This window comes from Engystomops pustulosus, chromosome 3 (genome assembly GCF_040894005.1).
Source record: "Engystomops pustulosus chromosome 3, aEngPut4.maternal, whole genome shotgun sequence".
NCBI lineage: Eukaryota > Metazoa > Chordata > Amphibia > Anura > Leptodactylidae > Engystomops > Engystomops pustulosus.
In genome coordinates, this window is record NC_092413.1 from 135,135,269 (window position 1) to 135,160,311 (window position 25,043).

Below are 25,043 nucleotides of genomic sequence, written 5' to 3' on the forward strand. Positions count from 1 at the left end.
CTCCCGCTATCCGTTTTTCCGCCTTCTTTATGACATCGAGTTGGTACCCTCTCTGTTGGAGTCTGTGTGACAGGGACTGTGCTTCCAACTTAAATAGTTGGCTATCCGAGCAATTCCTTTTGGTCCTCACTAACTCCCCATAATAATAATTCTTTATTTATATAGCGCACACAGATTACGCAGCGCTGCACAAAGCATGCCAAATTGTTCCCTGTCCCCAGGGGCTCACAATCTAAACAACCTAACAGTATGTTTTGAAGTGTGGGAGGAAACCGGAGTACCCGGAGGAAACCCACGCAAACACGGAGAGAACATACAAACTCTTTGCAGATTTTGACCTGGGTGGGATGTTGTTTTTGACATGCATTGGATGGCAGGAGGAGGCTTAACAAAATAGAGTTCCCTGCACTCTCCTTGCGGTAGGGAGTAACACGTACCTGTTCATGTGCTCCTCTAAGTTCTATGTCTAGGAAAGGGACACTATCCCCCCCCCAAAAAATATGTAAAAGCCAAATTCATGTCATTTTTATTCAAGTAGAGGGAAAACTCGCGATAGAGAGATTCAGATCCGGCCCACACCCACACCAGGTCATCTATATATCTACCTAACCACCTGATAGATGCACGGTATGGGTTGTTGGCTGAAAAAACAAATCTCTTCTCCCACTGTATGATATAGATGTTTGCGAGTGAGAAAATTTGGCCCCCATGGGCAGAGCCGGATCTACATTGGTGCTCCTGGAGCACTTGCGCCGGGCCCCGGGATCAGCCCTCTTTCTACGGGGCCCCGGCGTTTGGCGCTGTAGATCTGGCGCTGCACACAAGAACAGGCTACAGGGGCCCCCGCAGGCATCAGATACTAAGTATTGGGCTTCTAAACGCTATTAGCAGCCCGATACTGACACGCACACTAAATGGTGCCTGTGCCTTTAAGGCACTGGCACCATAGAGTGACAGAAGTGCAGGTAGAGTGACCTCTGCCTGCACCTTCTGTCCTCCACAGACAGCCGATCTATGACTCATAGATCGCGCCATCTGTGTCTCCACACTGCAGCAGGAGAGGAGCCACAGATCATCCAGGTGTCAGCGCTGCCTACAGGGGATCGTCTGGAAAGGTGAGTGGACTTTTATTATTTTACAGTGGGGCTCATCAAAGAAGACAGAAGATAATTCATATATATTAATGAGCAAATGTATAGTGGAGGGAGAGGGGGGTATTTATATATAGAAGGGGCTCTTTATAGTGGAGGGGGGGGTTATTTATATAAAGAGGAGGCACTGTAAACGGGACAGAGGGGGTGTAATTTATATATATATATATATATATAGGAGGCACTGTTTAGGGGGAAGGTTGTGTATGCAATTTAGATAGAGGCACTGTATAGAGGACAGGGGGTGTAATTCTTGTATAGAGGATGGGGCGTGTAGTTCATGTATACAGACAGTGTATAGAGGACAGGGGGGTGTAATTTACGTATGGAAAATGGCAGTGTATAGCGAGTGGCCTATACAGCAGGGGTACTGTTCATAAATGGGGGTGCCATATATAGCTTTAGTAAGTAGGTGCTGTGTATATATATCCAGGTGCCATTATACTATATGTTATTGTGGTATCTTTAAGGGCACAGATGTGCTGCCAAGAGCTGAAGACATCTAGGGGCAAATTCATCACAGCTGGAGGAATTACGAAGTTCTCTGCCAGATGGAGAAGAGATCCCAGACGCCAGGGGGCGCTATAGAGACTGTAAGGAAGTTGTAATGAAGAAGACAGTAAACGGTGAGTAATCAGATATAATTATATTATAATATCATAGTTTATCTGCAGAGCATTTCATTTTTAATATATATACATCGGACGTATATATGGCGTATATGTACGTCCCCTATACTCCCCCCATGGCTGTATATTCCTATGGAGAGGGGCGGGGGTGAGCTGCACTCATCCTCTGCTCCTCTCCGCAGCGGTATTATTTTGCAGTGGTAATGGTAGCCATGTGGTGGTATTATTCAGTCATGATGGTGGGGTTGTGGTAGCTGTGGGGTGGTATTAGTCAGTCATGATGCAGGGGTAATGGTAGTGGTGGTATTATTCAGTCATGATGCAGGGGTAGTGGTAGTGGTGTGGTGGTATTATTCAGTCATGATACAGTGGTAATGGTAGCAGTGTGGTGGTATAATTCAGTCATGATGCAGGGGTAATGGTAGTGGTGGTATTATTCAGTCATGATGCAGGGGTAATGGTAGTGGTGGTATTATTCAGTCATGATGCAGGGGTAGTGGTAGTGGTGTGGTGGTATTATTCAGTCATGATACAGTGGTAATGGTAGCAGTGTGGTGGTATAATTCAGTCATGATGCAGGGGTAATGGTAGTGGTGGTATTATTCAGTCATGATGCAGGGGTAATGGTAGTGGTGGTATTATTCAGTCATGATGCAGGGGTAGTGGTAGTGGTGTGGTGGTATTATTCAGTCATGATACAGTGGTAATGGTAGCAGTGTGGTGGTATAATTCAGTCATGATGCAGGGGTAATGGTAGTGGTGGTATTATTCAGTCATGATGCAGAGTGATGCATCTGAAAAAACGTGGCTCGTGTTCCGTTCACAGGTTGCTGCTCAAACTGCATCACAATCAGATGTCAGGTGGTTTTAGGTGCAGTTTTTGTAAATGTAACAGACAAAAGACGAGTGAATTTCATTTTGAACGGGAAACACGTTCAGTAAATGTGTTTCCCCTGTTAAAATAAGAAGCTGCTTCTAAACCTGCTGAAAATTCATTGTAATGTAGTTTGAGTTGTAACAGGTAAATTCTGCCTCAGGGCGGATTCCCACGAGGCGTTTTTAAAATGAACCAAAACGCAAGTGGTAGGGGGTTTGCCCAAAAAGTATGTTTGTTTACAAAGAAACGCATGTGTTTCATGGAAAACGCATATGCGTTTTGGCCAAGCCGCTTACTATTTGCATTTTGGTTCCTTTTAAAAACATGACAAAAACGACACATGGGAATCCGCCCTGAGGGTCCGATCAGACGGTGGGATATTGGTTCGTTTTTATATGTTTACCATTCATTTGAATGCTGTGAAATTATTTTTTCCTTTATTGCTGGAAGTTTAAGGACCTGTGGACCCTGCCTAAATAGATTGCTAAGAGGGAACCCTGCCTGAATGGTTTTTGGCCATGTATTATATATGTGGGTGGCACAGTGTGGTGTGAAAAGTTATATATGATATATGTCGGGGCACAGTCTGGTCAGGTGTGGTGTGAGCAGTATATATGTGGGGATACAGTGTGGACAGTTGTTGTGTGAGGGGTATATAGGTGGGGGCACAGTGTGGACAGTTGTGGTGTGAGGGGTATTTATGATATATGTGGGGCACAGTGTGGTCAGTTGTGGTGTGGGGGGTATATATGATATATGTGGGGGCACAGTGTGGTCAGTTGTGGTGTGAGGAGTATATATGATATATGTGGGGGTACAGTGTGGTCAGTTGTGGTGTGAGGGGTATTTATGATATATGTGGGGGCACATAGTGGTCGGTTGTGGTGTGAGGGGTATATATGATATATGTGGGGGCACATAGTGATCAGTTGTGGTGTGAGGGGTATATATGATATGTGTGGTGGGCAAGAGGATTACAAGAGAGGAACAAAGAAGCAGGTATCAATGTTAGCCAGGAGGTCAGAGCACTCACAATATAGTTTAAATGGGAAACCATCCAATCAAAAGGAAGTATCCTCAGAGGTATGCACCACCTTTATTAAAGGGGTTTTCCCATTAATCAAGTTAGGCCCTATCCACACATTGGATACACATTGTTTTAATTTTTTAAAAATGTATTAAAACACAATAAAATCTATACAAATTTGGTATCGCTGTGATTGTAGACCTATCATTTGGAGCGCACAGTGAAAGTCGTAAACGCCGAGCCCACAAGAAAGTGACGCAAATGAGTTTTCTTTCCAATTTCTCCACATTTGGAATTTTTTTCCAGCTTCCCAGTACAAAGCATGGAATAATAAATAATGTCACTGAGAAGAACAATTTGTTAAGCCCTCACACAACTCTGTACACATAAAAATGAAACATTGATTTTTGAAGGTGTGGAGCAAAAAATGAACCAAAAAAGTCTTTGACGCGAGGGGTGAAGTAGGATATTAAACCAAATAAAACCATTCAGAGAGTAGTAAAAGAAGTTATACCTTCCATCATGATCTATGCTAGACTTAGTGGGGGTAATTTATCATTAGAGCAGCTCCTTATGACAGTTCTACGTCTGCCTTTGGAGCTCCGCTGCAATCAGATTATGCTATGGGGGTTGGCATCAATGAATGGAAAGTCACAAATCATGAATTCAGTGCTATTGTGAAAACTAGTCTAATAAACAATAAACTATGCAAATAATGAATTCGGCACAAGCAGGGTCTATGTCAAAGTAACTTTGCAGTGTCATATGTTCACTTGGCGCAATGGTCACAAAACAGCATTTGTAAAACAACTGTGCAAGAACAACCTCAAACATAGACAAAAAAAAAATCAATGATAAATTACCCCCGGTAAGCCTAAAATTAATTGCCTTTTGTATGAAAATGAAGGAACCATAGGAGTGCAATATAAATGGGATTCCCATATTTTCAAGAGCCACTGCGATTTATCCACGGTAAGATATGTATTATTTCTCTAAAAGACAAACCACTGGTAAATGCTGGTTAAAAAGGTCATTAAAGAGGTCATCACTGTGTGTCTCTTCATCTGATCTTCCAGACCTCTAACATGACTTTTGTAGTAGCAAAAGGATAAAAGACGTACCACAGAAATATGTTTTGCCTTAAACTACGCCTTTTCCTCTGCCCTTAGTCCACCCTATGTGCCCTCTATCTCATCTCACATTGTGTCTCCACACCTCCCTGTCACATTATGGCCACCTTCTCCTCCTCACATTGTAGCTCTCCTCTTATTGTGCTCACCCTACAACCTTCCTTTGATTGATGTCCTGTGACATACATCCTGCCGGGTGAGACAGCAGTAAAGAGCCCGAAATCCGGGATTGTCCCACTGAAATTGTGACAGTTGGGAGATATGCTATTAGATGGTAAAGCAAGCAGACAAAGCTTAGTAATGCAAAAGTTGGGAAGGGATAGATTTCCAGACCCTAAGAGATCACAGACAGCAATCACTTCCCACTGAACCCAGGAAAAGCACCGAGAGGGGACAATTATATAGCTCTCCACACAGCAGACCAGAGAGGCAGGGACAGCTGGAGTCTTCATTGAGCAATGAAGGTGTTATCTGGAGAAGTCCCAGGACAGACCAGAAAAACTGGCATACAACTCCTTATAAATCCACCCCAATGACTCTAGAGAGAGTTTTTCTTAAAGCAAACCTGTGACCAGGAATGTAATTTGAAGCTGGTAACATTTTTAAAAATGCTTTTGTCAGCATTCTGAATCATTTCAGTAGTTTAAGTAAGTTCAATTCACATTACCTGGCTCCCTGCCAGCAGAATGTGTTTAGTCCCCCGGGAGGGGGCAGCTGCAGCCTGTGTGACCCTGTGTCCTCCACTTCACCACACTTATGTAGCTCCCTCACCACTTCTTGTCATGTGCATTGAGCAGGCAGGGGAGAGAAGGGGATGGTGTGGGGGAGAGGAAGAATGTATGAAGAGAAAAAGGCTGCAGCTGCCCTCTCCCCCTGGACTCATCATCATATCAGTCATCAGCTAAAATTATATTCCTAGTGACAGGATCCCTTTAAGGGATATATTCCTAAGTTGACAGCTTACCCTTTTTTTCCCTTATACCCCTCCTTAGGAAGGAATCATAACATTTTTGAGTTTTTTTCTTGTAAATTAGTATCTAATGCAGACAGTTCCTTAAAAAACATAACCATTGCTTTCATAACACATTCCATTTTACAATACTTTGATGCAACTTTGTTTTATTACTAGCTATAGCCCCCAACGCAGACAATGGCTCCTGTGTATGGTGGTTAATAAGTGTATTTTGGAAAATGCAGGGTGAAAATGCTCTCTCAAACTCTAGTCTATGAGGTCTCCTGAGTCACAGGTGGCAGCTGTGTAAAATTTGGCGATTTTAACTTTGAAAAACTCTATAATTACCTCCGACGTGACATCATAGTGTGTACATGCGGGCAGGAAGAGAAGAAGTTGGAGCCGCAAACAGAAAAAGCCGGAGGTAAGTATAGAGGGTTTTTTTCCAAGGAAGCTGTGGACATTTTGTTAATGGGGAGGGGCAGGGGAGCTCTACTGTGGAAATTTCTGTAAAGGGGGGCTCTGCTGTGGACATTTCTTTAAAGGAGGGCTCTTCAGTGGACATTTTATTAAATGAGACATTATAGATGTATGGGAGGCTATAGAAAACGGGATATTATAATGTCCCCTTTTCTGTCACCCCTTTCTTATATATTGAGACAGATTTGGTCACCTACTTTAAAGATAAAATTGATTGCATTTGCCATGAAATAATTTCTCAATCCACTCACTCCACTAATCCCCTTCCCTCTGGTGTCTTACCATGTTCACTCTCTTCCTTTGAGCCAGTAACAGAGGAAGAAGTGTCCAGGCTCCTCTCCTCTGCTCGCCCCACTACCTGTATCAGTGACTCCATCCCCTCACATCTCATACAGTCTTCATCCCCAGCAGTCACTTCTCATCTCACTAAAATATTCAACCTCTCTCTCTCTCTTTTTACCCCATTACTATAGAAACCTTCTCTGGACCCATCCAGTTCTACTAACTACAGACCAGTTTCTAATCCCCCATGCATCTCCAAACTCCTGGAACGCCTGGTCTATTCTCGACTAACCCACTATCTCGCAGCTAATTCCCTCCTTGACCCCCTACAATCTGGTTTTCGTACTATGCACTCCACTGAAATTGCTCTTACTAAAGTCTCCAGTGATCGCCTCACTGCTAAATCCATGGGTGACTATTCACTTCTCATTCTTCTGGATCTATCAGCAGTATTCGATACTGTGGACCACCAGGTCCTCCTCAGGAGGCTTCACTCCATTGGCCTAAAGGACACTGCACTCTCTTGGTTTTCTTCCTATCTCTCTGACTGCACTTTCAGTGTCTCCTTTTCTGGATCTTTCTCTTCTCATTTTCCTCTCAGTGTCTGGTTCCTCAGGGCTCAGTCCTAGGTCCTCTTCTCTTTTCCCTATATACTGTCCCTTTTGGACAAACCAAATCCTCCTCACGCTGCTTATCTGGCAAACACCAGATATATACCAAGTTCTAGGCTTCTCCGCAGTTACTTTCACCTTGGACCTTGTAAATAAGATGGCAGCTGATGACTGGTTCAAGCAGAATTTTTATTTATTAAATTACTTTATACTGTTCCCTTAAAAAGAATGGCTGGACCAACATACAAGCTCTTATACCTTTTGTGTCACCCCCTTTATCTTCATAGAATGTAAGCTCTTGTGAGCAGGACCCTCACTCCTATTGTTCCATATGACTGTTGTACTTTGACTGCTGCACGCCGTGTAGAATGTGATATACACGTGTGAAGGTTATAGATAGCCAGCTTAGCCTATCAATCTATTCCTAGCCATTCAGTAAGGGAAAAATGACTGAAAAGAATGAATGCGCTGTGAAATAGATCACAAGCTACAGGGGCTCCAAAGTGATTCTAGAGAACTAGCAGTGATACGAGAACTAATAGTACAGCAGATGAGGCAGCTGTCAGCGGCACGTCAGTAGTGGAAAGACTATATATCAGTGTGGCCAGTGTGTGCAAGTTGTGGCTCTCATGTGGAGCTGGATGCATGTGGACACTGCACGTGGCTTTTATAAGCTCTATAGCCTTCAGTCAGCATCATCACTGACTACAACGGAGCAATCTTTGTGATTATGATGACCCAATATCAAGCAACCTTAGTAGAGTGGGTAATACGGAGTAGGGTGTGATTAATAAACCCATAAACCCTAACAGCTTGGATCACACCTTATCAGCCTTAATACAATGGCATATAATCACTGATGTTATTATATCACATGCTGGACCATTCTTAAAGGACATGTGACAATGCTGCAAAGATACATTGAGCTCCCATTAATAAAAAAATCACATGTAAAGGAACCTATAGCCAGAATAGGCTGCATTTTGGTGCCAACCGTCTTAGTGTGGGCTCCTTTGTAAGCGACAGGGAAGGAAGTGGTTATGAATGTAAGAAACATACTACCATAAATCGTCCGTCCTCTTGTCATACACTATTAATTCAATCTAGTTTGACCTAAAAAGAATTTTTGGAAAATAAAGAAACTGTGAGTGAAATTGAGACCCCTGAGGAGGTGACACTCGCCAAAACGTGTAGGGTCGTATCAGGGTCTATAAACTAGAATAGTCTTTATAAATACTATTGGCCTATGTTGTCAGTTGTTAATACCAGTTAGTCTACTATATAGGCACACTGGAAATTATAAACACAACTTAAAAGGAGAGGCCAGTAGAAAGTAAGTGTACGGCTCTCATTTACAAGGTTATTTTGGCATTTTTTATTTTTTAGCTTCTTTAATCTATTCAGTGAAAATATTATATGTATACATATATATGTCTCCTATGGTTTGTAAAGCGCTACGGAATTTGATGGCTCTATATAAATAAAGATTATTATTATTATAAGTACAACTTATCTTAAACTCAGGCCCCTAAGCCAGGGACAGCACCTTAACTTCCTCATCCCCATTCTAATTGTAATCCTGTTAATCACTGTTTTCCTACATGAAAGTAACTTTTATAACAAAGCACAGAATAAGAAGAAAATGTCCCCAGCAGCAGCAGCTTTTGATAGCTTCCTTCTGCTAGAATAAAATGTGACACCAATTTAATTACTACTACATTATGCGAGTCTGCATATATAATTTATGTACACATCAGTTGATAACTCACTTCACTATATGTTTACTTGTGTAAACCTGTGTTTGTCCCAATCTTCTCCTTTTAAACCCATCCCAGTATATAATTGTGTAATTATAACTCTTCACCACTCCTAAAGTCCGCTGTCTGAACGCAGGCAGGACAGTTATTTCTAGAACTGAATTTTATAACAAAAAGTCTTTTGCTCATTTAGAACGCTCAGTCAGCTTTCTGTGGCCTTTGTTCTCTTTGTTTATTACAGTGTTTATCATTTGACTGCTTCAACATGGTTCCAGCACATTATGCTCATGTGTTAGACATCGCATTGTTTTAATATTAAAGTTTTCTAGATTCACTGTATTGTGAATGTAACTATAAATATTGTCTATATTTTCTATTTCTTTTGTGGTTTATCCATCCTGTTCAGATGGTGACTTGAATTTACAACATACTGGTATGGACAATGATATCAAAGTGACAGAGGTAAAGTCAGTCTCATATATAACTTTCCAGATTACTTGATTTCTGTATAATATTTTGTGTAGTATGATAACTTTTTTTAACTTAACTTTTTTTAAGCCTCTTGCAGCTCCATTCAAATTTCATTTTTAGAAATAAAATGTCATGGAATTAAAATAGGATACAATGGGGGTCATTTACTAAGGGCCCGAATCGCGTTTTCCCGATGTGTTACCCGAATATTTCCGATTTGCGCCGAGTTTCCTTGAATTGCCCCGGGATTGTGGCGCACGGGTTTGGATTGTGTCGCGCGCGCACCAGCTTCCGTGCGCCACAAATAGGGGGCGTGGTTTTCGAGCAACCCGAATTATTCGGACAAGCCCCTGAATTTAAAAACCGAATTGTGTCGCATAAGGACCGCTTACCTTCACCTGGTCCAGCTCGGTGCATTCCGGCGCGATGAGTTTACTTTCAGCGCAGCAGCGCCACCTGGTGGACGGCGGAAGAACTACCTTATTAAATCCCGGCCGGACCCGAATCCAGAGCGGAGAAGCCGCCGCTGGAACGCGAATGGACCGGGTAAGTAAATGTGCCCCAATATGTTTAATAGTAAAAACCTAATATCAAACAAAAATGAAACACCACGCTCTGTATTTTTGTTCATATTATTTAATGACATATAACACACACATATATATATATATATATATATATATATATATGGAAGAACACTAAAATTATAAAACAATTGATTTTCCAAACTACCATTTTAGTTTAGCAGATGTACTATTATGATTAACTTTGATTTTCTGAAAGCAAATGCCACACCTCAGAGTAAAAAAAATGAATGTAAGATACATTTTAATACACCCTAGTAAAGAAAAATATTTGTTTCTCTGTCTATGAGGCTTCAGCTTTTACTATTTAACAAAATGACAGCAAAAGGGAGGCTGTCAACAGTAAACACATAATACCGGTAAGTTATTTCAGATTATAAGTCTAAGGAGAGGGGAGGGGGAGGCTGCCACGAGAAAAGATACGGATACACACTATTATTGTCTAGTAATTCATTTATTGTCTCAGTCTTTAGAGTTATCTTACTTCCTCATCATAGTCAAGTGTATTCATTGTCAATTGTTATTATTTAATTCTTTCACAACTGCATTTAGATATATATAAGTTCCAAATGCATATATTAGTAGCTTACTTGAGTTGTATAAATATCTGCCTAAAAAGCAAAATATTAAACATTTTCAAAATGTACTAATTCTCAAAAGAGTGGTCACAGGGATGCATGGAACAAAGCAGACCAAGAAGGGGATGCCGTATCCAGTCAAATTTACTGTAACTTGTGCCAAGGTTATAGCTGAATTCTATGGCAGACTGGACCTAATGTAGGTTTTAACTCTGTGCCGGAATTAATACAAGGTCGGAGATGAGTGCACCAAGTCATTTTCAGACGCAGAAAACCTTTTTTGTATATCTCTGTGCAGTTTCCATACCTGGTTTTGGCATGCAAAAAAAAGGGTGAGGTGTGAACTGGCCTTTACATTCACCGGAATCAAGGTAATGCATGGCCCACTAGGTAATGATTGGCCCACTAGGAGAGGGGGATATGCCGCTGTAACAGTTTTAAATAGGACACAGCATTTGAAATCCTCAGTATTGTGCTGCACCAATACCTCTCTATAAGTGCAGCACACGGTACAGATGCTGTGATTTTGAGCTGTGGAACCCCGTGATACAGCACACGTGACCTAAACTCACCTTCAACCCCAATGCCCTACCTAATTTCCTGGGCTGTGCTAGTTACAGAGGGAAACCTGAAGACTATACCTACTGTAAGTATGTCACAAGGAACAGAAAGACAAATATACAGCCAGAGACCATGGAATCTGGAAAGTGGTTCAGCGTCCGGAATAGAGTTAAGGCTAGGATCGGAGTACAGGCTAAGGAACAAGGTCAAAGTTCTGGATCGGGTGGGGTACAGAGTTCCAAATCACGCAGGATAAAAGCTCAGATACAGGTTAGGGGTTCCAGATCTGGTTGCAGTTCAGGGTTCCAGATCAGGCAGGAAACAGGCTCAGATACAGGGGGGGCAGGGTCCCAGATGAAGCTGGATACAGGTTTAGGTACAGGTTTCAGGATAAGGGTCCAGCAAAACACAAACAGACAGAAGTACTGCAAATCACCCTCTCTCATTATACCCAAAAGTTCTGTTACTATTTGGCTATGTAAATTAAATATTTTAAATGAAAAAGTTTATATGCATTCTGAAAAAATTAATGGATGTTTTGGTGTGGCATGTCCCAAGTCGCTAAGGGGTTAGGCAAAGTAATACATTTTTTGCTCCCCCGCCCTTGCTCGTAAGAGTTTTGCTCCAGGGCCTGGAGGGCGATAGTCACACCACTGACCAGAATGTAGTGGTTTTGTCAGCATAAAGCTTCATCTACAAATTTCTGTAACACCCTAAGAAATTTGTTAAATATATATATATTTTTTGCCTCAGCATCTGAATGCCTTACTTTTTTTCTTTGTTTCTTTGCACTTTGTGGAATCCCAGTCAACTTGCTGGGATTGTTTATACAAATCATCCAATGGAGGTGATTTTTGTAGAGAGAAGAGAAAATTCCTGTGACATTAAGATATATTGTTATATAAGCAATACTGTTAAGTAACTTTTTTAACAATATCAGTCTTATATCTAATTATAGGATCCCAGCCATACCAATCATGATGTGGTAGATGGTAGTGTCAAATCAAGGCTTAGAAGAAGGAGAGGTGTAAAAGTTACTGGAAAGTATTTGCCTCCATTAGAGTGGGAGAAAATAAAGGCATCCCATTCTGTAAGTTCCTTAAAAAATTCCTATTTCGAAAATATATATAATGGTATGGAAAAATATTTCCAAGCATCTGATGTGTCTACTAAACTGCTTCTTAAGGATGAAAGACAAGGTTCTGAACAAAAAGATACCAGAAGAGATAACTCATATAAAACAGAAGAAGAGAAGCAAAGAATGGAATCAGTGGTGTCTATTCAAACTTCTGGCACCAAACATGCGGAGGATGTGCCTGAAGAAAAAATGATCTCTAAACTAAGTAGTAAAAATATTCATGATAAAACTAATGAAGATCATTTACATCTGGGATCAGCAATTCCCAGAGAGACATTGGAAGAGCTAAAATGCATTCTCAAGGAGACCCCATTGATTATACACAAAAACAAATGGAATCCAAAATCTACTACTTGTACGACTGTGATACATTCTCCCAACCAAGCGAAGAAGCCTAGTGAAAAGTCCGATTTAACTTTTGAAACATTTAAGCCACATTTACACAAAGAAAAGCAGATGTTACAGTCTGCAAAAACACCAGATACAACAGAGCCCCATATTTTAACAGGACAAATTTTGCCTGACCGTTCAGAGTCACATGAAGAGGAAGAATTAATCCTGCATAAAATGGCATCTGATGCAGACCAGAAATTAATACCAAATAAAGCAAACAATGTTTCCCAAGTCAAGTTTGATCATCTCTCTACTAATGGTGAGAAGGCTGATTTTATATTGTCTTGTAGTACATGATACATTTAACAACATTTCGGAAATCTATTAAGACACCCCCCCCCCCCCCACACACCAGCATCCTTCTAAGTATATCTGGCCTCTCCTCAGGTTTTCCGACTGCTTCTGCCTGCCCTGTTCTCTACTGCTCCAAAGTGCAGTGTGGAGCAGAAAGGCAATGAAACAGGTGGAGATGGGGCTTGTTACGTACTTTGTCCTCCAAAAAACCTCAAACCCTCAATGCGCATCAATTATTGCTGTTTTCTTTTTGCCCGCAGTTTTTCAAATCTTTGCATTATAAAGCTTGAAATCAAGAGAGATTTGCTGACTTTCAGGAACAAAAACTGCAATTTGCCACTGTAGTGTGCAGAGTGCGCCAGTTTCATGAATTGTGGCGCTCGTTTTTCATGAATCTGGCGCCCGCTGTACTGCTCTGACAGTGTGCACCAACTTTTTTGGTGCACCTTTAACATGGGCCATGCAATACATTTCTGTCGGAGTTTGCATGATTACTCTGGTGCACGGTCCAATTTTTTATATTCAAAATGTTAAGAAGGAACCCAATTGGCAGTGACTATTCCAAAGAATGAATATAACATGTTATAAAATGTTATAAAAATATAACATGTTATAAAAGTTACTGTTAAGTAACTTTTTTAACAATATCAGTCTTATATCTAATTATAGGATCCCAGCCATACCAATCATGATGTGGTAGATGGTAGTGTCAAATCAAGGCTTAGAAGAAGGAGAGGTGTAAAAGTTACTGGAAAGTATTTGCCTCCATTAGAGTGGGAGAAAATAAAGGCATCCCATTCTGTAAGTTCCTTAAAAAATTCCTATTTCGAAAATATATATAATGGTATGGAAAAATATTTCCAAGCATCTGATGTGTCTACTAAACTGCTTCTTAAGGATGAAAGACAAGGTTCTGAACAAAAAGATACCAGAAGAGATAACTCATATAAAACAGAAGAAGAGAAGCAAAGAATGGAATCAGTGGTGTCTATTCAAACTTCTGGCACCAAACATGCGGAGGATGTGCCTGAAGAAAAAATGATCTCTAAACTAAGTAGTAAAAATATTCATGATAAAACTAATGAAGATCATTTACATCTGGGATCAGCAATTCCCAGAGAGACATTGGAAGAGCTAAAATGCATTCTCAAGGAGACCCCATTGATTATACACAAAAACAAATGGAATCCAAAATCTACTACTTGTACGACTGTGATACATTCTCCCAACCAAGCGAAGAAGCCTAGTGAAAAGTCCGATTTAACTTTTGAAACATTTAAGCCACATTTACACAAAGAAAAGCAGATGTTACAGTCTGCAAAAACACCAGATACAACAGAGCCCCATATTTTAACAGGACAAATTTTGCCTGACCGTTCAGAGTCACATGAAGAGGAAGAATTAATCCTGCATAAAATGGCATCTGATGCAGACCAGAAATTAATACCAAATAAAGCAAACAATGTTTCCCAAGTCAAGTTTGATCATCTCTCTACTAATGGTGAGAAGGCTGATTTTATATTGTCTTGTAGTACATGATACATTTAACAACATTTCGGAAATCTATTAAGACACCCCCCCCCCCCCCCCACACACCAGCATCCTTCTAAGTATATCTGGCCTCTCCTCAGGTTTTCCGACTGCTTCTGCCTGCCCTGTTCTCTACTGCTCCAAAGTGCAGTGTGGAGCAGAAAGGCAATGAAACAGGTGGAGATGGGGCTTGTTACGTACTTTGTCCTCCAAAAAACCTCAAACCCTCAATGCGCATCAATTATTGCTGTTTTCTTTTTGCCCGCAGTTTTTCAAATCTTTGCATTATAAAGCTTGAAATCAAGAGAGATTTGCTGACTTTCAGGAACAAAAACTGCAATTTGCCACTGTAGTGTGCAGAGTGCGCCAGTTTCATGAATTGTGGCGCTCGTTTTTCATGAATCTGGCGCCCGCTGTACTGCTCTGACAGTGTGCACCAACTTTTTTGGTGCACCTTTAACATGGGCCATGCAATACATTTCTGTCGGAGTTTGCATGATTACTCTGGTGCACGGTCCAATTTTTTATATTCAAAATGTTAAGAAGGAACCCAATTGGCAGTGACTATTCCAAAGAATGAATATAACAAGCCTTAAAATGTACTTAATCCAGTAAAGTGATAATTTTTATGCTTTTTTGTAGAAAACGTAAACTCCGATTGTAAACAAATTTATGCAACCCACAGAGAAAGCCAAACATCTCTTCAATTACTTTCTTGCATTGAATTTGTTAAACAACAGACTGCAAGAGAAGACATACACTTTGTGAGATTTGAAGCTGCTGACTTGCATGGAGTGTGTAGGTCAAAAACAGTCCCTGCACGGTTTTTCCAGGTAAGAGTGGGTAAATAACCCTAAAAAAGAAATATACTGTTATTTTTCCAGTTAAAATTTTGAGTGTTCTTTGTATTCACTCTGAAAAGCTTCTTAAAAGGAAATCTACCATCAAAATCAAGCATTGATAAACCTGAGACCAGGGGCGTCGCTAGGTCAAAAGATCCGGGGCTCGTGCCCCGGATCTTTTGGCCAGTGCCCCGAATCTCCTCGGGTCAGCAGATCATCTGCCCCGCTGCCCGGGAGATTCCTTCCCTCTCGTTCTCATCACGATCTGTGTCCTCAGATCGTGATGAGAACGAGTGCAGGCGCTGCTTTCCCCTGCAAGGACCTTACCTCCGGGAGTTCCAGAGGCTGAAAGACCTGTGATGATGTCATTATCACGTGACCTGCAGGGGAAAGCAGCGCACAGAAAGAGAGAGAGAGCTGCATCTGTGAGGTGAGAAACATGACAGGGACTAGGGAAGGGGGAGAACATTGTGAGGCACATTATTTACTGGGAGGCTGTGTCTGAGGCACATTATTTACTGGGGGGCTGTGTGAGGCACATTATTTACTGGGGGGCTGTGTGAGGCACATTATTTCCTGGGGGGCTGTGTGGGGCACATTATTTCCTGGGAGGCTGTGTGAGGCACATTATTTACTGGGGGGACTGTGTGAGGCATATTACTTACTGGGGGGCTGTGTGAGGCACATTATTTACTGGGGGGACTGTGTGAGGCACATTACTTACTGGGGGGCTGTGTGAGGCACATTATTTACTGGGGGGCTGTGTGAGGCACATTATTTACTGGGGGGACTGTGTGAGGCACATTATTTACTGGGGGGACTGTGTGAGGCACATTACTTACTGGGGGGCTGTGTGAGGCACATTATTTACTGGGGGGCTGTGTGAGGCACATTACTTACTGGGGGGACTGTGTGAGGCACATTACTTACTGGGGGGCTGTGTGAGGCACATTATTTACTGGGGGGCTGTGTGAGGCACATTATTTACTGGGGGGCTGTGTGAGGCACATTATTTACTGGGGGGCCGTGTGAGGCACATTATTTACTGGGGGGCTTTGTGAGGCACATTATTTACTGGGGGGACTGTGTGAGGCACATTATTTCCTGGGGGGCTGTGTGAGGCACATTACTTACTGGGGGGCTGTGTGAGGCACATTATTTACTGGGGGGCTGTGTGAGGCACATTATTTACTGGGGGGCCGTGTGAGGCACATTATTTACTGGGGGGCTTTGTGAGGCACATTATTTACTGGGGGGACTGTGTGAGGCACATTATTTCCTGGGGGGCTGTGTGAGACACATTATTTCCTGGGGGGCTGTGTGAGGCACATTATTTCCTGGGGGGTTGTGTGAGGCACATTATTTACTGGGAGGCTGTGTCTGAGGCACATTATTTACTGGGGGGCTGTGTGAGGCACATTATTTACTGGGGGGCTGTGTGAGGCACATTATTTACTGGGGGGCTGTGTGAGGCACATTATTTACTGGGGGGCTTTGTGAGGCACATTATTTACTGGGGGGACTGTGTGAGGCACATTATTTCCTGGGAGGCTGTGTGAGACACATTATTTACTGGGGGGACTGTGTGAGGCATATTACTTACTGGGGGGCTGTGTGAGGCACATTATTTACTGGGGGGCTGTGTGAGGCACATTACTTACTGGGGGGCTGTGTGGGGCACATTATTTCCTGGGGGGCTGTGTGAGGCACATTATTTACTGGGGGGACTGTGTGAGGCACATTATTTACTGGGGGAGCTGTGTGTGGCACATTATTTACTGGGGGGCTTTGTGAGGCACATTATTTACTGGGGGGCTGTGTGGTCACATTATTTACTGGGGGGACTGTGTGAGGCACATTATTTCCTGGGGGGCTGTGTGAGGCACATTATTTACTGGGGGGCTGTGTGAGGCACATTATTTCCTGGGGGGCTGTGTGAGGCACATTATTTACTGGGGGGCTGTGTGAGGCACATTACTTACTGGGGGGCTGTGTGAGGCACATTATTTACTGTGGGGCTGTGTGAGGCACATTATTTACTTGGGGTCTGTGTGAGGCACATTATTTACTGTGGGGATTGTGTTAGGCACATTACTTACTGGGGGGACTGTGTGAGGCACATTGTTTACTGGGGGACTTTGTGAGGCACATTATTTACTGGGGGGCCTGTGTGGGTACATTACTTACTGGAGGACTGTGTGAGGCACATTATTTACTGGGGGGACTGTGTGGGTACATTACTTACTGGAGGACTGTGTGAGGCACATTATTTACTGGGGGGCTGTGTGAGGCACATTACTTACTGGAGGACTGTGTGAGGCACATTATTTACTGGGGGACTGTGTGAGGCACATTACTTACTGGGGGACTGTGTGTGAGACACATTACTTACTGGGGGGCTGTGTGAGGCACATTACTTACTGGGGGGATTGTGTGGGGCACATTACTTACTGGGGGGCTGTGTGGGCACATTACTTACTGGGAGGCTGTGTGGGCACATTACTTACTGGGGGGCTGTGTGGGCACATTACTTACTGGGGGGCTATGTGTGAGGCACATTACTTACTGGGGGGACTGTGTGAGGCACATTACTTACTGGGGGGACTGTGTGAGGCACATTACTTACTGGGGGGACTGTGTGAGGCACATTACTTACTGGGGGGCTGTGTGGACACATTACTTATGGGGGGGCTGTGTGAGGCACATTATTTACTGGGGGGACTGTGTGAGGCACATTACTTACTGGGGGGACTGTGTGTGAGGACATTACTTACTGGGGGGCTGTGTGAGGCACATTACTTACTGGGGTCTGTGTGAGGCACATTACTTACTGGGGGGACTGTGTGTGAGGCACATTATTTACTGGGGGGACTGTGTGAGGCACATTACTTACTGGGGGGACTGTGTGTGAGGCACATTACTTACTGGGGGCTGTGTGAGGCACATTACTTACTGGGGGGACTGTGTGAGGCACATTACTTACTGGGGGGACTGTGTGAGGCACATTACTTACTGGGGGGCTGTCTGGACACATTACTTATGGGGGGGCTGTGTGAGGCACATTATTTACTGGGAGGCTGTGTGAGGCACATTACTTACTGGGGGGACTGTGTGAGGCACATTACTTACTGGGGGGCTGCGTGTGAGGACATTACTTACTGGGGGGCTGTGTGAGGCACATTACTTACTGGGGTCTGTGTGAGGCACATTACTTACTGGGGGGGACTGTGTGAGGCACATTACTTACTGGGGGGCTGTGTGAGGCACATTACTTACTGGGGGGACTGTGTGAGGCACATTACTTACTGAGGGGCTGTGTGTGGTCACATTACTTACTGGGGGGCTGTGTGGTCACATTACTTACTGGGGGGCTGTGTGGTCACATTACTTACTGGGGGGCTGTGTGGTCACATTACTTACTGGGGGGCTGTGTGGTCACATTACTTACTGGGGGGCTGTGTGGTCACATTACTTACTGGGGGGCTGTGTGGTCACATTACTTACTGGGGTGCTGTGTGAGGACATTTCTTGGAGCGTGTTCACACGTGGCACCAGGACAGGCCTTGGTTTGATCACATATATTTTCCAGTAATACACATGTGATGGGTAACAAGCACCTGGTTTTGTTTAAATGCAAGACAAAGGTGTGACGCAGCCTTTCAGTATTTGGGGAGATTGTTAGGGGCGGCAGCAGGATAACACTGCCCGGGAACCAAGATGTAGGGACAATGAGGAACATAAGATGTGGTGATGGGGATTTCTCCTTTGCTCTCTGTAGCTGTATATACCAGAAGTAACCTTGTTATTGGCACAACCACATGTGAGGGGTTATGTACAGGAGGGGGCATTACTGAAAGTGCAATACACATGCATTGGGGCCAGTGCCCCGGATCTTTTACCACCCTAGCAACGCCCCTGCCTGAGACACTTGCTCAATGATTCTGTGGAAGGGGTTGATCTTATATTTGTTATCAATGGCCTCCTTTTGTTATCCATTGTTGCAGATTCACAGGCTGTTACAAAGTCTCACCTGCTGCTGCTCAGCACTTCCCCCTCCCACTGACTGATGTAATCTCATTGCAGCAGAAGTTCCAGCACACAGTGGGAGGGGGAAGTGATACTTGCACACTGTAACAGCCTGTGAATCTGCTGCATGGTGGGGCTCTAGGAACTGCCCCAGTAGCCTTTCTACCTCATTAACATATTATTATAAGTTGATTTTAGATAACAAATGGATAACAAATATAAGAAGATCACCACAGTCACAGCGCCTAGATTTATCATGCTTGATTTTGATGGTAGATGTTCAATTGGCTTTCCACTTGGCAAACAGAACTCCTCTGTCTCTACCTTGTTTTCCACCATGTCCTAAGGTAAATGGAAAAAGCTAATTTTTGAATGTGAAGACCACAGAATAAGCATGTAGAGAACATGTCCTTGTCATCTAATGTGTAAAACGTTGGTAATAAAGATTGGGGCTTTATAGGTGAGGGGCTGTGTCAAGATACAGTCGGCAGTTTGTAGCACGGAACAAGGCACACAGCTATTATGCCTTATACGACTGAGTGATTGAAGGCAGTGTGGTAGAGAACCTGTATTTTTTACCTCAAGCCAATCTCTGCATCTCCATCCTGTTGTTTAATTATGACCAGTGACCACAGGAAACGGCTGCAGCCTCCACATATGCTAATACAAGGATATTGTCTAAATTTGCACAGCCTGATCAGGTGAGCACCTCAAATTCAGCAATATTTACCAATCCTAACTTACTACTCTATGGCACACTCTGTGTTCTTCTGCTTTACTAAGATGCCCATCTATCACCTACACATAAGGTCTTACAGTTTAGACCCTAAGTAATTTACTGACCAGGGGACACCAAGATCCATGAACTGCTCCATACCAGAGGGACAGAAACAGTCAATAAAGTTCAGGACACAGCACTTGACTTCCATGAGTCTTTTGGATTGGCCTTCAAGCTAGCCGAAAATAGAAGTCCTTCTGGTGTGAAGTAGGTCAGGGGACTTGCAGTGCCCCATTCTGTAGATTGCAGGTGTCCATCAGTGGATAAGAGATAAATAATACCCTTTTAATATACTTTAAGACAGTGGTCCCAAGCTTATTTTATGAACAAAATTAGGCTATAAGTAGTGGTTGGAAGCCACATTTACACTAAGCATGTATAAATATTTGCATGAAGTAGGATTATAACATACAGTAGGTGTGGAAATTTTTATGCAATTTATGGAATTTTTCACTTTTTGTTTCATTGAAGCCAATTGAGCAGATCAAAAAAGTTAATTTTTTTTTTGCTTATTAATGTAAACTCTGCATTTTTGCTAAAAACTGAAATATTACATGGTTATAAGTATTCACCCCCTTTGCTCAGTATTGAGTAGAAGCATCTTTTGAGCTAGTACAGCCATGAGTCTTCTTGGGAATGATGCAACAAGTTATTCACACCTGGATCTGGGGATCCTCTGCCATTCTTCCTTGCAGATCCTCCCCAGTTCCCTCAGTTTGGATGTTCAATTGGGTTTAGTTCAGAGTTGTTCTGAAGCCACTGCTTTGTTAGAATATTCTGGAAGAGGTTTTCATCCAGGGTATCTCTGTACTTGGCTGCATTTATCTTTCCTTCAATTTCCTTCCCTGCAGTTGAAAAACACCCCCATAACTTGATGCTGCCACCGCCATGTTTCACTGTTCGGATTGTATTTGGCAGGTGATGAGCAGTGCTTGGTTTTCTCCACATATACAGTTTAGAATTAACACCAAAAAGTTCAACCATTGTCTCATCAGACCAGAGAAGCTTATTTCTCATAGGCCGGGAGTCCTTTATGTGTTTTTTTTTTTGGCAAACTGCTTGAAGGCTTTTATATGTCTTGCACTGAGGAGTGGCTTTAATCAGCACACTCTGCCATATAGCCCCCACTGGCAGAGGGCTGCAATGATAGTGGACTTTATGGAACTTTCTCTCATCTACCTACTGCATCTATGGAACACAGCCACAGTCATCTTTGGGTTCTTCTTTACCTCTCACACCAAGGCTTTTCTTCCACGATTGCTTAGTTTGGCTGGAGAGGTCAAGGAGTTGTGGTCGTCCCAAACTTCTTCCTTTTGAGGATCATGGAGGTCACTGTGCTCTTAGGAACCTTGAGTGCTGTAGAAATTATTTTGTAACCTTGGCCAGATCTGTGCCTTGCCACCATTCTGTCTGAGCTCCTTGGGCTGTTCCTTAGACCTCATGATTTTCATGTTCTCTGACATGAACTGTGAGCTCTTAGACATGTGTGTACCTTTCCTAATCAAGCTCAATCACAACTAGACTCCAATAAAGGAGTAAAACCATATCAAAAAGGTTAAATATGAGTGTCACAGTAAAGGGTCTGAATACTTATGACCATGTGATATTTCACTTTTTCTTCATAAATTAGCAAAAATATTTACATTTCTATTTTTTCTGTCAAATGTGGTACATAGTATACATTAATGAGCAATAAAATAGCTTTTTGGAATCTACCAATTGTCTGCAATGAAACAATGAGTGAAGAATTTAAAGGGGTCTGAATACTTTCCATACCCATGGATATGAATTAGCAGTATTCAAGGGGTAGCATATATCTTAAATATTGTCAAGCTTAGTTTGTTGTTGTACCCATGATGGCACCAAAATTAGGTCTGAGGATAAGAAGTCAGTACAAAAAATGACAATATGTGGAGGTAATATGAACAATTTCTTGGGTGGCCTAGGATCTCCCGTTTCCCCACAATACGACTTCAGTAAATAGTGTCCAAGAAAATGACCACCAATTGGTGGGTAAGAAGCCACCAATTGCTCCAGAGCCACTGGTTTAAAATCATTGCCCTAATTTAGGAATACAAATGTATTTTATAAAAGAAACCATTTTTTGCTAATGTTTTGCAGGAGAGGGCAGCTCATGGCATTTACATGCCACGGAGTTACCTTGAATTAACTCTCAGTCCAAAGGATAATGAAGTAGACCACATAAATTCCATACATTTCAAGAGTGATATCATCCTGAAGCCAGACTTACAAACCTTCCGAGTTTTGCCTTGGACTGCAAAAACTGCAAGAGTGATTTGTGATTCATATACCTTTCTAGGGGATCCGCTTCTCACCTCTCCACGATATTTGGCTAAAAGATTACTTTCTCAACTGGAGGAAATTGGGTTTTCACTACACTCTGCTTTCACATATGAGTTTTGTGTATTTGGTATTGCTGAAATTGTAAATTCCAAAACAATATCATTTCCTGCAGCAACCTTGTTTACTGACCACGACCAGTCATTCATGCAAGATCTGTTTGATGGACTGTACTACACTGGTGGCAACATTGAAAGTTTTTCCACTTCCATTGGGCCTGGACAAATGGAGATTTCATTTCAACCTGATTATGGGTTGCAAGCCACTGACAATGCTTTCACCTTTAAAACCGCCATCAAAGAAGTTGCTAAAAAACATGGCTGCATAGCAAGCTTCTATACTGATATGGCAGGTTTCTATAATTCTGGTGTCTTTTCACATAGCTTGTGGGACATAAATGGAAAGAAGAATTTATTTTACAGTGGAGACAATCAAGAGCAACTTACAGACATAGGCAAGAATTGGCTATCTGGGCTTTTACTCCATTCTGCTGCACTCAGTTCCCTTGTTGCTCCAGGAGTTGCTTGCCGAAAATTTTTATCAAAGGACAGTAAAGAGTCACAAGATAAAATCTCAGCCACCTGGGGACTTAATAATAACAGTTCCACCTACAATGTAAAATCCTATTATACTAGAGGGACTTATATAGAAAACCAGTTATGTTCAGCAATGGCAAACCCTTACCTAGTCCTAGCCATCACAGTTGCTGCTGGACTGGATGGGATCAAGAGAGGACTGAACCTTGTGGATAGTCTAAAGGGAGACATAGATGTTCCTGAGCTTAAAGCATCAACAATTCCATTGAAACTAGAAGATGCTTTGTCTGCACTGCAAGAAGACAAATGTATCAGAGCATATTTGGGGGAACCATTTATCCAATATTTTATTGCAATGAAACAATATGAGTTAGAAACAGAGTTAGATTCGGAGAGAAATAAGTTTCTTGAATATTTTATATAAAATTGTCAGGCAACAATGTAACCTCTTTTTAGGAAACTAACTTTATCTATCTTGAAGGGAAGGTGTCACCAGAAAATAACCTATTTATTAATTATTGTTTTAGGAGTGTTTGCACGTTGATATCCATATTTAACCCATTAAGGTATAATATCCATATTTAACTTCTTAACCCCTTAAGGACTAAGGCCATGTGTCCCTTAGGACACAGACCGATTTCTCAAATCTGTCTGTGTCTCAATATGCAGTTATAACTTTGGAACACTTCATCTTAGGCCCCTTCCACACTTGCGTTGCAGATCACGTCAGAGTTTGATCAGGGTGCGATCAGGGTTTGGTCAGTGAAAAATGCACATTTTGCATCAGAGTTCAGTCAGAGTTTGTTCAGTGTCTCAGTCCATGCGCGTGAAATGGACTCAGGACTAAGCTCTATCTTTTCTATGGCAATTGATGCGTGAAAAACGCATTGTACTTGCATTGCACTTGCAAGTGTCTCAGAGTGCAATGCGTTTTTGATGCATCTCCATAGACTTGTATGGTGCGTTTTTCACGCGCGTGACTTGCAAAAGTAGAGCATATCGAGATTTAAACGCGCGTTAAAAAAAACGTGCGTGTGTGTGTGAAAAAAATGCAAGTCGGAAAAGACCCATTTATTACAATGGGTCAGAGTGCAATGCAAGTTCTGCACGTCAAAGCACGCGCAGAAAACGCACGTGAAAAACGCAAGTGTGAAAGGGGCCTTAGCGAGTTGCTTTTAAGACTGTTTTTTTTATGACATGTTGTACTTCACATTATTTACTATATTTTAGTTGAAATATATTGCACTTATTTGAAAAAAATAATTGACATTTTCCTGATTTCTATATGATTTACTCATCATACAGTTAGAAACCAATTTGGATGGTTAGACTCACTAACATTAACCATGTGTTTGCTTTATGCTAGATTTTTTGTATGTTAATTTATTAGGACGTTAGGAGGCTTACAGTTTCGGACAGTGATTTTCCAAATTTTCAGGTAGATTTCAGATTCAATATTTTTAGAGGACAATTCATCTATATAAAAGTTTTCAAAGTTCTATTTATTAGAAACTCCCCACAAATTGCCCCATTTTTAAAATTGCACCACTCAAACTATTCAAAGCAGCCTTTGGTAAGCTTGTTAACCCTTTAAGCTTCTCACAGGAATTAAAACAAAATGGAGGTACTATATTTTGACAAAATGATTATTTAGTCCTAAAATTTACACATTCATGCAGGATAAAATGAGAAAACACATATCATATTTTGTTGTGCATTTTTTAGGAGAAGGGCAATACCCCACATCTCAATGTAAACTACTTTAGGGGCCCACAGCATAGCGCAGAACGGAAGGAGACATTGAGCTTTTAGAAGGCAGATTTTGACTATGTTATTTTCAGGTGCCATTATATATTTAAAAAGTTCCTGAGCTATGAAAACAGTGAAATGCCCCCCCCCCCCCCATAAATTATCCTATTTTGGAAACTACACCACCCAGAGAATTTATCAAAGTTTATATTGATCTTTATACCACCACAGGTGTTATAGAAAGTAATTACTTTGGCTTGTGTAAGTAAAAATTTTTTTTCAAAAACCTTGCAAAAGTAATTACTT

General features: G+C 42.0%; 1 protein-coding gene across 1 annotated transcript; it reads left to right on the top strand.

Moving 5' to 3' along the window:
- The first annotated feature begins 9,279 nt into the window (after window positions 1-9,279).
- On the top strand, window positions 9,280-24,266 carry LGSN (lengsin, lens protein with glutamine synthetase domain). Its single transcript, XM_072144117.1, has 5 exons — window positions 9,280-9,358; window positions 12,049-12,915; window positions 13,585-14,416; window positions 15,088-15,278; window positions 22,213-24,266. The coding sequence occupies exons 1-5, from the start codon at window positions 9,332-9,334 to the stop codon at window positions 23,410-23,412; spliced, it is 3,117 nt and encodes a 1,038-aa protein (XP_072000218.1). The 5' UTR covers window positions 9,280-9,331; the 3' UTR covers window positions 23,413-24,266.
- Window positions 24,267-25,043: the final 777 nt, after the last annotated feature.